The 13,240-nt window shown below is 50.4% G+C and overlaps 1 protein-coding gene across 1 annotated transcript in view; it reads left to right on the top strand.

Moving 5' to 3' along the window:
- CACNA1E (calcium voltage-gated channel subunit alpha1 E) overlaps positions 1–13,240 on the top strand; it is a 383,585-nt gene that overhangs the window by 113,978 nt on the left and 256,367 nt on the right. The window contains exon 3 of the mRNA XM_070397384.1: positions 3,472–3,737. Coding sequence (XP_070253485.1) covers positions 3,472–3,737 — 266 coding nt within the window. The remainder of the gene's footprint in view (positions 1–3,471; positions 3,738–13,240) is intronic.

Below are 13,240 nucleotides of genomic sequence, written 5' to 3' on the forward strand. Positions count from 1 at the left end.
TTAGTCCTCTGGGGGCTGGGAGAATGGAAGCATTGGAGAACATGAAAGCGGTTCATAGATCTCCGAAGTTTTAAGGGCTGTGAATGCCAGGTTGGGAGAATGTGAGCGTGTGCCTTTCTCCCTTAGGCCAAGTCCACTCCCAAAGCCATTTGTGCCGTCATGTTTGCCTCTGTCCCCCTGGGCTGCAAGAATTCCCATTTATAACCCCTGTGGAGGTGCTCCTCCTCCTAAGGGTCTTCAGTACTTACACCAACCCGTGCATTTGCGATCCGTGTCTCCTCAGAAGGCAGGAAGGCAAGTCTTAGCTCCAGTGTGTCCTCACATTTCTGTGTGTAAAACCCTGTCCTGCAGCCACAGAGGACACAGGACACTGTAGAGAGAGGAGGGCCGCACGAGTGCTGGGTCTCTGCTGAGTGGGGAACATTGAAGACACAAGCCAAGGGTTCCTGATCACCCAAGAACCTCTTCTGGGAGGAAAAACTTTGGTGAGCCCTGCTTCCTCTGAGTAGGAACAGACGGGCCTGCCACTGTCCAGCGTGCTAGGGCCGGGACACGAAGGGCAGGGGTGAAGTCGCCGTGTGAGAAGGAGGCCCATCAAGCATTCTAGCCAGTCAGGTTGAGGCAACTGATTTCATCCAAGGAGAGGACACATTATTTTTGTCATCTGTTTTGTTCATTATTGTATCTGTAGTGACTAAAACAGTGCCTGGTACTCAAAAATATTTGCCAAATGAATGATTTGAATGCATTTTATGCCATGGATCATGGTCCTTTCTGAACGCCCTTTCGGATTCTATATATTACGGGGTTCCTGAGACAGCCCCTGGGGACTGGCTCTCAATGGCTAACAGGATGAGAGGGCTTCATGGTTCATGGCATCATCTTCCCTTTCCTTCTGACTAGGGATTCAGACAGAAAAGGACCCTCCCGTTAAGGTAGGCAGAAGAACAGGGTGAGGCAGCCATGTGAAAACCCAATACTAATCAGGACTGACTCACCTTTAATTGTAATTTGCCCTGAAATGGGCTCCCCTGAATCAAAAGGTCAGCATGCTGTCCCCAAGAGCAGCAGTGCCTGGCGGGGTGGACGTGTTGAGACCAGTCCTTTGGTTTTCCAGAACTCAGAGAATCTCCCTTCACACATGCACATACATTCGCACACAGAAGACCCTTGTCGGTGCTCACATGGCCTTGTTCTCACACAGAAACATACACGTAGGAACACACATGGCCCTCACTCAGACCCACCTCCCCTCCCACCAGGTCACCTCACACAGAGACACTGCCTTTCAGAGGAGGGAAGCCAGATTCACCCAGATTTCCAAGAGAAGGGGGGAGGGGAGAAACTCCTCTTCCATTGCCTGGGTAGGGAATGTTTGGATAGGACTGTGTTGTTGAGGCCAAGGCAGGAAAAGGGGAAGGTGTGTTCTAGCTAGTGGACATGGAAAGGGACAATTGGTATCTGTCCTTGATCCGAAAACCACTGAGTCACTTGTGGTGAAGGGCTTGGTTGCTAAACCTAGGGGGCCTTTCTCTAGGGCTTAGAGTCCACCTTACCCACTTCTGCAACTCACATACTAATTCTGTTTTTATCTTCATTAATGTAGTGGGGTTGAGGAAGTCGGTGTGGGGGTAAAAATAGAAACGGGAGGATCCTCCTGATTGTTAAGGAGATTTCGAGGAGGGCAGTTTTAGTCCAGAACTCGCCATCTAGGGCCCCAACGTCTGGACCACCCTTCCAGGAGCTACAGCCAAATCCAAGAGGCTGCCCCAGATCGTCCTGTTTGGAGAGGGAGGGCAGATACTCATGCTGGGAACTGGTACCCACACCAGAGTGTGGCGCCCCCAGAAGTCCTAGGGTCCTTCAGGGGACCTCCAGGCTGCTAAGCGGGGAGTTAGATTGGATGCTTCCTCTGTGGAAATCCCTGGGCAGCATTTGTGGAGTTTGGGAGCTCCGTAGGAGCGCGGACTCGGCCGGTACAGCCTGTGCAGGGCGCAAAGGCGTGGACTCCGGGTTAGGGCAGCAGGCCAGGCAGCGCATGGTCCTGGCCCCTGCACAGCAGGCGTCGGTGCATGCAAGCGTGCCTATGAGCCTCCGCCAGGCCTCGGCTCCTGCAGAGAGGCCGCCCGCGGCACCCGCCCCTCTCCTCTTGGCCTCACTTGGGAAACGGCCACTCTTCCCGGACCTTTGCAGAGGTGTTGGTCCTCTACCCTCTGGCTCAGTCAGCCAAACCAGTCCTGCATCCCAGGGACCTCCAGGCCATTGGCTAGGGTCCTTCCCGCTCCATCCCCGCTCCTCCCGGCCTCGCCAGCCCCGCCCCCGCTTCCCTGGGAGCCCCCGCGAAGGCCGCGCCAGCCTCGGCGCGCTCTGCTCTCTCCGCCTCTCCGCCCGCCCCTTCTCCCCTGCCCCGCGGAGCCCGCTGTCGGAGTGGAAGAGGAAGACGAGTCCACAGTGAGCAAGTTTGGTCCTTGGACAGCTCCCGCGGCGGGCAGGCCACCGCTCAGCTCTGCTGCAACCTGTTCCTCCCTCGCCCCAGCGCTCGCCGCCGCCACCGCCCGCGCGGCTCCCGCCCTCTCCCGCGCAGCCGCGGATCGCTGTTGCATGCTGATCCGGGAGGCGGCCGCGGCCAGCGCTGCGCTCCGGGCGGATGCTGGCACCCGGGCTTCGCTGCTCTCTGGACGCCGCTCAACTTCTCTCCCAGGCGCAGGAGCTTGGAAGTCACTGGTCTCTTTCCGGTTGGATCGACTTATTTTGAGATTTTGGGCGTTGCGGTTTACGCAGGAACCTCTGTACCGCTCTCCCCCCTTCCTCTCTCTCTCTTTCAACCTTTTTGGATGCCTCTGTGCTGGCAGATTTAAAGACCCAAGTCTTGGCCGTGGAATATCTTGGATGGACTTGCAGGGGCTGGTGTTCTAAAGCCTGTCAACCACAACCCTGTCCTTGTCTTTTTGTTGTTGTTAAAGTTCTTTTGTTTTAATTTTTTTCCTTCCCCCATTAATAAATCACCAAACTGTTACCTAGCAGGCCGGTGCCCGCCGCTCCCAGGACCAGGTGGTGGTCTGCCAGAGCGGAGCTGTGTTTGAAGAGCAGCCTGCTCCACCCCTCTCCTCTCCAGCCCTGGAACGCCACCACACACTGGCATTTTGAAAAAAAAAATTGCCTCCAGAAACTGAGCACCCCCACCCCCTTGCCAGCCTTCTCCTCCCCCTTTTTTAACTCCTTGAGGAATGGAGCTTTGCAGAGGTTGTATTTAGATTCAACAGTTCGGAGCAGCGGGTCGCTGCTGCTGCTGCTGCTGCTGCTGCTGCTGCTGCCTCTCCAAAGAGCTCAAAAGGCTCCCGGGAGGCGGCGGTCCCCCCGCCCGCCGGTCTGGATGCGGCTCTGAGTCTCCGCGTGTCTCTCTGCTTGTTGCTGGGTGCAGGTGTTCGGCCGCGATCACCTTTGTGTGTCTTCTGTCTGTTTAAACTTCAGGATGGCTCGCTTCGGAGAGGCAGTGGTCGGCAGGCCGGGGTCTGGCGATGGAGACTCGGACCAGAGCAGGAACCGGCAAGGAACCCCGGTGCCTGCCGCCGGGCAGGCGGCCGCCTACAAGCAGTCGAAAGCGCAGAGGGCGCGGACTATGGCTTTGTACAACCCCATTCCTGTCCGGCAGAACTGTTTCACCGTCAACAGATCCCTGTTCATCTTCGGAGAAGATAACATTGTCAGGAAATACGCCAAGAAGCTCATCGATTGGCCATATCCTTTCTTGCCCGCCGTAACTCCCCTCTCCCCCTTTGCATTTCTTGGGTGAGAGGGGAGACCAAGCTTGGAATCTGCCCCCCTATTTCCTTCCTGATGCCCCTTTGCCCCTTTGCTGATGTGCACTCGTTACTTCGATGCATCTAAGGGGCAAGCTTGGTGCCATAGAGACCAGTGTGGGCACTAGTGGTTTTCAAGGTAAGACTTTTGGGTTCTGATTTTTCCTGTGTGGTGGTTTCTAGCATCCCTGGGTGCAGGGTGTTGAGGTTTTGTGTGATTTCGAGCCCCCTCCCCCCCCAGTCCTTTCACATCAAATGGGTTGCCCTAAACTCAGGGCTTCCTTTCATACCCTGTCCCCCTTTTCCTACCTCAGAGTCACCCCCATCCCCACTAGCTGGAGGGACACCTGCGTTATCTGCCCACAGGGGAGGTCCAGCTCAGCAACTTCAAGAGCTCTGGGCTAAGCCCCATATGGACCCATAGGTGAAATAAGACAGGCTTTGCCTGGGGACCCAGCTAACTCTGGGTGGAAGTTGCACTGGGAGTAAAGTGAAGGAGTGCATCAGGGGAGGCAGTCTCTAATGGCACAGCCCAAAGAGCTCAGCTGGAGTTCTCTTCTGAGCCAGGGAAGAGCAGCTCACCAGGGTCCCTGCTTTCCGTGGTCCTGAGCTGGGGACCCCACCGAGTGCTCTCCCAGCGCCCAGGATCCAGGTGGATCTGCTGGGCCTGAATTCATCTGCTGAAGGCTGCATCCGCAGAGCCCAGAGGTGTGCCCACAATTGGTCTCCCCCTGGCTCCAAAGGAACTGCTCTCCACAGTGGGCTGGTGGGGCGGCTGATGGTGCAGGGCCAGGGTGAACGGCAGAGAAGGAGCGTCTTTGCAGGTTTAAGCAAGTGCACCAAATGCAGGCTGCTGATTAGGCATCTCACTGCCTTGTTCTTCACTAAGAATTTGGGCGTCCGTCTGGCAAGATCTTTAGGAATTGGGCGTTGGTGGGTGGTGCGGGGGATTAGTAGGAAGCCAGTCAGTGGGGTGGTGGTAATTATGGGGGTAGCTTGGAGACATGGGACTTGGATGCTTGTGGAGAGAGATTTCTTGGGAAGGATGCACCTGCAAAGGAGGCCCTGCCCTTTCCCCCTTCCCTCCCTCCTCCACACCCCCACCCTCCAGGTGTGCATCACAGACAGCTGGAGCCCTGCTGGGTCCCTAGTGTCAGCTAGGCACGCTGTCTCTCCCCTAAGGGCCTCTTCCTGCTCCCCCCACCCCATGTCTCTAGTCTTCCCCTCCTTCCTCCCTAGTTCCTGCCTCAGCGACTCTGTGATTGGCTGGCGCATGGTACTTCCAGGCAGCACCCCTCATTAGAAATGAAGGAGCATCTCTAAGCAGATATTATTCCTGCTGCTACACGCATCCTCCTACAGCCACCCGGGCTGGGCTGGGCTTCCTCTCTCCTCCTCCCTGTACTCCCCTCCCTCTTCCCCTCCCTCCCACGCAGAGTGATGGGGCCATGCGGTGCCCGAGTTAACCGTATCTAGGGTGGGGGGATTTGGGGAGGGAAAGGATCAGGTCTCTGCAGCCCCGCCCGCCAGTGCGCTGCACAAAGCAGACAGATCTCATTGTGTTGCATGCTGCGGCTGCAAACACTCCTCCAGTCAGGTCTCTGATTTCCCAACAGGGCCCCCTCTCCCTTCCGCCTTCAACAGTTCCCTAAAATTTCCTACCCACTAGGTGCTGCTTCAACGTGCACCTCTCTTAGGGGCGCATTTATTCAGGTGCCCTCTGTTTCCTTGGGGTAGACAAAGCCACACAGCTGAGGGTGGCAAAGTGCCCGCAGGCATTGTTGGCACCTCGGACAGCGCCATGGAAATCCCCAGGAGGCTGGGCACCACAGTCACCCAGGTTCAGCACCTGGGGCGCTTCCCAGGCTGGGATCTCCTGCACGTTTCCTACACCACGCGGTTGCTGCTGCTCACGTCTCCTCTTCCACCACAAAGACACCGCCTATCTGCTAGGCTGAGAGCGCCAGGTGGAACTGCGGGTTTTACTCCTCCGTTTTCTTGTCTCTGGCCAGGACGAGTGGCTAGGAGTCAGAGGGCAGCCAGAGAGCAGGTTTCAGCATCATGCTCAGTGCCTTGGCTGAGAGCCTGTCCCAATGGTCTCTTCCAGCCTCATGGCTGGGAGTTTCCCAGTGGTTCTACAGCATGTAGGCGGTTGTAGCAGTGTTCAGACAACATCTGCTAAGGTGTGTAGAGGAGCCTGGTTGGCCAATTTAAAATACACCATGTTTGCTTTTTTCTCCTGACTGTACAACGTAACTGACATACCTTCCCTCTGGTGGTGACCACGTGGGAACATTGTGCTTAAGCACGGTCTGCGCTCTCTCTATTACCACCTGCATCCAAGTTCATAGTCTCACTTCCCTTCCTCTAGCAACACTCAGCTCCCAGCAATACCTTGCTTTTATCCAATGGGAGTTAGCATGAGCTTCAGTTACCAGTCAAGCTTTAGAGCCAGGCTGTCTGGGTTCTAGTCCCATTCCTTCAGGAGCTCTGTGACCTTGAAAAGTCACTTCATTACTTTGCGACTCGGTTTCCTTATTGGTAAAATGAGGAAGACGATCATGATTTACCCGTAGAACTCCATGAGTTAATATGTACCAAGTTCCTAGAATATTGCCCGATACCCACTAAACACTGGCTATTATTATTAGTGAAGTCCTTCAGATATTCCAGCATACCTTAAGGGAGGGGTCGTAGTTCCAGGTGAACTAAGTCTTCTAGATTTTTACTTCTCAAAGACAGCCAGGAGCAGCATTCCTATCACCTCTTGATAGACATTCAGAATTCCAAAGCCCCACTTGGATTTTCTAAACCATAATCTGCATTTGAATAAGGTCCCCAGGTGATTCGTATGCACATGAAAAGTTTGGGAAGGACTTCTCTGCTCACTGTAAGGAGCGCATTTTGAGAAAAGGAAGGTTCAGAAGACGTGTCAAGACCTGCTTCCAACTGACGCATGCCCTTGCAGGATGCTTGAGGGTTTGGAAGACTTGGCGTGCTGTGCTTTTTGAGACTTAGACACCCTTCATAGGCTGGACTTGGAAGGTAATGTGCACCCTTATGTGCTGTTAGTAGTCTCTTAACACTGCATGTTACTGGTCTTTAATCAGATTGGGCTAGACAGATGAGTTAAATAAAAGGGATGATTTAATTTCTACTCGTAGGACTCTCTAACTTTCTGGGGGTAATGTTATCTGGTTCCTAATAGGCAAGGTCTAGTTCTTATGGGAAGAATTGCCTAAGATAGCCCAGATTTGGCATGAAAGATGGCGGCATGTCAGCAGCCCACTCTGAATGTGTTTCATTTTTCTTGGAAGCGACATCTGCATCGGGAGATAATTTTATTTTCTCATGGCACTCTCTTCTGCTGTGGAGACCATAACCTTTTTGAAAATGCTAATCTGATTTCAAATGTGGTATTACATTTTATGCGATTCCTCCTTTTCTGTCTCACTCATCTAATAGATCTCACAAAAGGGTTCTCTTTTTCCTCAAGGAATTGGCTGCTCTGAATGTCATTCCACATTCTCTATAGCATGTGCCCACCAGCTCTAGCCCTTCTGTGCCCAGGCCCAGTTCCCCTGTGGACATCCAGGGTCTCCCTGGTGGTCTGTAAGCTGTCTCACACTGATTTGCACTTTGCCAGGTGAGAGATCGGAGGGAAGAGATGAATCTTCTGACTCAGAGACTCTGTGCCATTGATGGGCAGGGGGAATTTTTATTTTTATTTTTTTTTACTGGTGGTGTGAGTCACTCAGCAGGAGAGCACATGTTTCCTGTGGAAGTGAACATGGTTTAAAGTAGGACAATCCCTGAGATGATGAAGCTCATTACCATGAACCTGTGGACATTCACCCATGATTTCTTATGGCAGAGAATTTCACTGTGGCCCCAAAGAACGCTGGCTTTGGGTCAGAATTTATGTGCTGTGTTATGGTGAATTTCTCATTGAAAATTGTCCACTTGTTTTGGAGGATTTTGGTGAAGATTACTGAAAACTTTCGTTCCCACACCTCCCATTTTGGCGTTTGCTTTTCTCTCGCCTTGGTTGCCTAAAAATACCCACCACCTTGCAGGATGGTAGACTAATCCTGGCAGGGATCTCAGGGTGGATGTAACTAATGGATCAGGAGTCAGAGTGCCTTGATTGGGGCAGAGGGTGGCAACTAACAAGGATGGAGCCTGTGATTATATCCTATGGTCAGAGAAGCAGAAAGGCTTCCCATCAGCCGTGTCCCTGGGCACAGAAGCAGACAGCGGGACAGACAGCCGCTGTAACTGGCACCGAGGCTGCAGGACGAAAGCCTTCGTTTTCTAAGGCTCCCAGAGACCCTCCAACTGGCCCACTGGCTCTGCCATTGAAACACGGTGTGGGTCATGTTTCCTCTGGAAACCAGGCTACGACTTGTTGCAGGGCAGCTGTTAAGTGTCATGCAACCTGGCAATGGACCTGGAGTGTGAAGGAGGTTGACAGGAATGAATGACTCGAAGATGGTGGCAGAAGTATCTTGGATGCGACAGTTCTGTCTGTTGGCTTGCCTACCACCATTTCCCAACACGTTCTCCCTGCAGTGGGTGCAGGGCGCACTGCGCATTAAAGGAGGAGGAGGGAAATGCCAAGAACAGGCCTGCTTCTTCTCTTCTGAAAGATCCAGACTCTAGAATTATTAGTTCCATCCAAGGTTGCTTATCTCTTTTTAGCTGTCGCTGTGCAAAATGTAGGTGTTTCCCCGCCTCAAACTCTGCTGCTTCCCCCCTCTCCACAGGAACAGCTGGTTTCTGCCCGTCTTCATGTTATTCGTTAAAATAAAACAAAGTCAAGATTTGCTAAGCTGTCAGAACTCTTGCAGACCCTCTGACGCCCGTGCTCCCTCAGCAGATCAGTAGCCTCTCTTTGTCATTCGCTGGGCTGCCTGGGAAAGAAAGGGCAGCTCCCCAGCCAGAGCCCAGCCTTGCCATCCAGCCCCTCCAGCGACTCTGACTGTAATGAACACCTTTCTGTTCAAGGAGAGAGAGGCCAGGCCCTTCCCTTTATATTCCCCTTCTGCCTGGTCCTCCGCCCTTTTCATCTTTCTGTACTAGTATTTCTTCCTCTCATTTTTAGGGTTGGGCTTTGTGAATAATTCATCACATGTGTGAGTTTTTCCTAGGATTTTTAGAAAAGGAAGGTTATTCGTCTTCCTCTTGGATATGATCAAGGTCTCTTTTTGTGCAGAGGGACTGGGGCATGAGGAAGGTGGCTGGGGGGAAACAGTGTCTGGCTGTTCCTATAAGGACTGCCTCTACCCAGTCCCGGTACATGTGGGTGCCCATCAATATGCAGCTCCTCCTCCTCCTCTATTCAGAGAACACGGTTAACAAGAAGATATTTATGTCCCCAAGTACTTGTCACTCAGAATTCTCTGGTCATCCTGGGTTTTCATGTTGGTAGATGCTGAGCCAGTGAGCCAAGACGCAGGCTCTGTAACCATTTCTTTTCAAATCCCAGTCGATTCACATAGGAATTTGGAGGGGAAACAGGTACCGAAATTAGTGTGTAGCAACCCTCCACCAACACCATCACTACCACCAGCACCACGTGGCTTCTAACACAGACGGTTCGGAAGGGGGATAAAGGTGCCAGGGCCCCGTGCCAAAGCCTCTCTTCCTGAGCATTCGGAACCTACTTGTGTACGGTCACCAGTCGTTCAGAGAGAGAAACATCCACGTGAGAGAGAGACATCGATCGGGTGCCTCCCACATGTGCCCTGACTGGAGCCGGGGATTGAACCCTCAACCTAGATAAGTGCCCTGACTGGGAATCGAACCTGCAATGCTTTGGTGCACACCAGCCAGGGCCAGCATCGCTTTTAATTAAAGACAGAAAGTGCAGCACAGAGGTTTTAGGTTCCTCCGGCCCAGTGTCCTCTCATATTTTAAGCCACTCCAAGGAGATGTCTGTGGTGTATTTGTGCCGACTGAGTGCCCGAAGAATGTTTACCTAATTTTCCATTTCCTGCATCTTTGGCCAATCTCTGGCTATGAACTTTTGACCCACAATGGCCCAGATCCAGAAAAAGAGCCCGGAATGCCTTGAAAATGCATCAGTTACTTAAGACAGCCCCACCCCCACTCCCACCCCTCTCCTTGCGCAGGATGGAGCAGCAGGAACTTCTTGAGAGCTTGTTTGGAGGTTCTAGCAGGGGAACGCAGCTACTCGTATACCCTTGACCGAAGACCGGTCCTCTCCTGGGGCGGGGGAGCGGGGGAGGAAGGTCGTCCTCTTCCACCGGAGCGCGCAGCTTCGGGAGGGACGAACATGGATCGGTGAGGGAGGAGGGGGACACCCGCCTAGCCAGCCAGACCAGCCCAATCAACCCTGGCGATCAATGGGGTGACAGATGTCGCAGCCAGATCGCCCTCACATCCAGCAGGCACTTCTTAGGAGCTTCTTTTCTTACTGTATTTTGAGTTCCAAGTTTGTAGGACTGAACAGTTCCGCTCTTAGCCTTCTTGACTATTAAATAAAAGAAGAAAGAACCATTTCTAAAGTAGTTCATCTGGAGGCAGATAGGCAGGGTTTGGGATTATAACTGCTGGCTAAACTCTAGCTACAGACTCCAGTGGTCCAGCCACGTGAGGGGCTGCAGGGAGAGGCCCTGCCTGGTGCCTGTGGGTGGTTGATTTGCATGGCTGTTGCAACTGCATAATTTTGAGGCTTTTTTTTTTTTTTTTTTTTTTGCTGCATTTGGCCCTGCTGCATTGCATTTAGTTCCCTGCCTCTGGAGAATTTGGAAAGCCTGCTTTACTTGTATTCATTGGCTTTCTGGAAGGGTGTATCATTAAAACCAGGGGGTGGGGATGGGGTGGAGTGTCATTATTACCCCTCCCCTTTCAGAGAGGGTTGAAAGGGACTGGGCTGAGCAGTGGGTAACAGGTTAGAGTCACAGCGGGGAACCGGAACGAGGCCTGTTGGGCCAGGCGCTGGTGTCATTTCCGTGGCTGAGGCACAAGGTTTTGCCAGTCGCCTCCCGGGCCCAGAGAAGAGACGCTGAAAACCAGCACGAGGCAGAAACTAGTCCTCACAAATCCTTCCCAGCCTTTAGCTTAGCAGGAGGCTTGAAGTTTTTCAAACTTTCTCGATTTCCACACCATTTTCTCATGGGGCCGGTCAGAGTCAAAAAGCATGAAATGGATTTTCAACAGTCACTCTCTAATGTCCCCACCATTTCCAGCTGTGTGCTATTGGGAACGCTTTTGCCACTGTTCTGTCAGCGGCTTCTCTTTGGAACAGGTGATTTCTTTTTTTATTGAATTGATTGGGGTGACAGAGGTTAATAAAATCATACAGGTTTCAAGTGTCCAGCTCTCTGACACATCATTTGCATATTGCATCATGCACTCAGCACCCCAGGTCAAGTCACTTTCTGGCACCATTTATCCTTCCATGCCCTCTTCCCCCACTGCCTTTTCCCTCTGGCACTCACCATACTGTGGTCTGTGTCTGGTGTTTTTTGTTTGTTTGTTTTTTGCTTAATCCCTTCAGCTTTTTCACCCAGCCCTCCAACACCTCTCCCCTCTGAGAGCTGTCAGTCTGTTCTTTGTATCTATTTTGTTTTCTTAGTTTATTTTGTGCATTGGATTTCACATGTAAGTGAGATCATGTGATATTTGTCTTACTCTAACTGTTTTTTTCACTTAGCATAATACTCTCTAGAATTGGTTCTCAACCTTCCTAATGCCGCGACCCTTTAGTACAGTTCCTCATGTTGTCGTGACTCCCAATTTCATTGTTAAAAATTGACCATAATTAAAGCATAGTGATTAATCACAAAAACAATATGTAATTATATGTGTGTTTTCCAATGGTCTTAGGCGACCCCTGTGAAAGGGTCGTTCGACCCCCAAAGGGGTCGTGACCCATAGTTGAGAACTGCTGCTCTAGATCCATCCATGCTGTCCTATAAGGTAAGATTTCCTTCTTTTTTTTAATGACCAAGTAGTATTTCATTGTGTAAATGTACCACAGCTTCTTTTTATCCACTCTACTGCTGGATGGGCACTTGGGTTGCTTCCAGATCTTGGCTATTATAAATAATGCTGCAATAAACATTGGGGTGCATATATTTTTTAAGTAACGTTTCAATTTTCTTCAACTATATTCCCAGAAGTGGGATCGCTGGGTCATAAGGCAGTTGCATTTTTAATTTTTTGAGGAAACACCATATTGTTTTCCACAGTGGCTGCACCAGTCTGCATTCCCACCTGCAGTGTACTAAGGTTCCCCTTTCTCTACATCAGCACTTGTTGCTTGTTACTTTATTGATAATAGCCATCCTGACAGGCGTGAGATGATACCTCATTGTGGTTTTACTTTGCATCTCTGATGATTAGTGACACTGAGCATCTTTTCATATGTCTATTAACCATCTGTATGTGTTCTTTGGAGAAGTATCTATTCAGGTCCTTTGCCCATTTTTAAATTGGATTGTTTGTTTTCTTTGTGTTGAGTTGTATAAGTTCTCTATAAATTTGGATATTAACCCCTCATCAGTTGTATCATTGGCAAATCTGTTTTTCCATTCAGTGAGTTGTCCGTGGTTTCCTTTGCTGTGCAAAACCTTTTTAGTTTGATGTAGCCGAATTTGTTTATTTTTTCTGTTGTTTCCCTTGCCTGAGGAGATAAATCAGAAAAAAATATTGCTTCAAGAAATGTCTGAGATTTTACTGCCTATGTTTTCTTCTAGGATTTTTATGGTCTCACGACTTACATTTAAGTCTTTAATCCATTTTGAATTTATTCTTGTATACGGTGTAAAGAGGTGGTCTAAAAGGTTTCCTTTTTCCCCCATGTATCCGTCCAATATTCCCAACACCATTTATTGAATAAACTGTCTTTATCCCATTGTATGATATTGGCTACGGGTTTGTCATACATGACCTTTACTATGTTGAGGTATGTTCCCTCTATTCCTACTTTGCTGAGAGTTTTTATCATAAATGGGTGCTGGATTTTATCAAATGCTTTTTCTGCATCTATTGATATGATCATGTGATTTTTCTACCTCATTTTGTTTATGTGGAGTATCATGTTTATTGATTTGCAAATATTGTACCCATCTTGCACAACTGGGATAAATCCCAGTTGATCATGGTGTGTGATCTTTTTAATATATTTCAGGACCCAGTTTGCTAATATTTTGTTGAGGATCCTGCGTTTTATATTCATGAGGGATATTAGCCTATAATTTTCTTGCTTTGTAGTGTCTCTATCTGGTTTTCGACTTAGGATAATGCTGACCTGGTGAAATGAGCTTGGGAGTCTTCCTTCCTCTTGAATGTTTTGGAATAGTTTGAGAAGAATAGGTGTCAGTTCTTCTTGAATGTTTGGCAAAATTCACCTGTGAAGCCATCTGGTCCAGGACTTTGTTTGCTGGGAGTTTTATTTATTTATTTATTTA

Source organism: Myotis yumanensis, unplaced genomic scaffold (assembly GCF_028538775.1).
Source record: "Myotis yumanensis isolate MYYU_CA2020_CCGP unplaced genomic scaffold, mMyoYum1.0.hap1 SCAF_17, whole genome shotgun sequence".
Lineage (NCBI taxonomy): Eukaryota > Metazoa > Chordata > Mammalia > Chiroptera > Vespertilionidae > Myotis > Myotis yumanensis.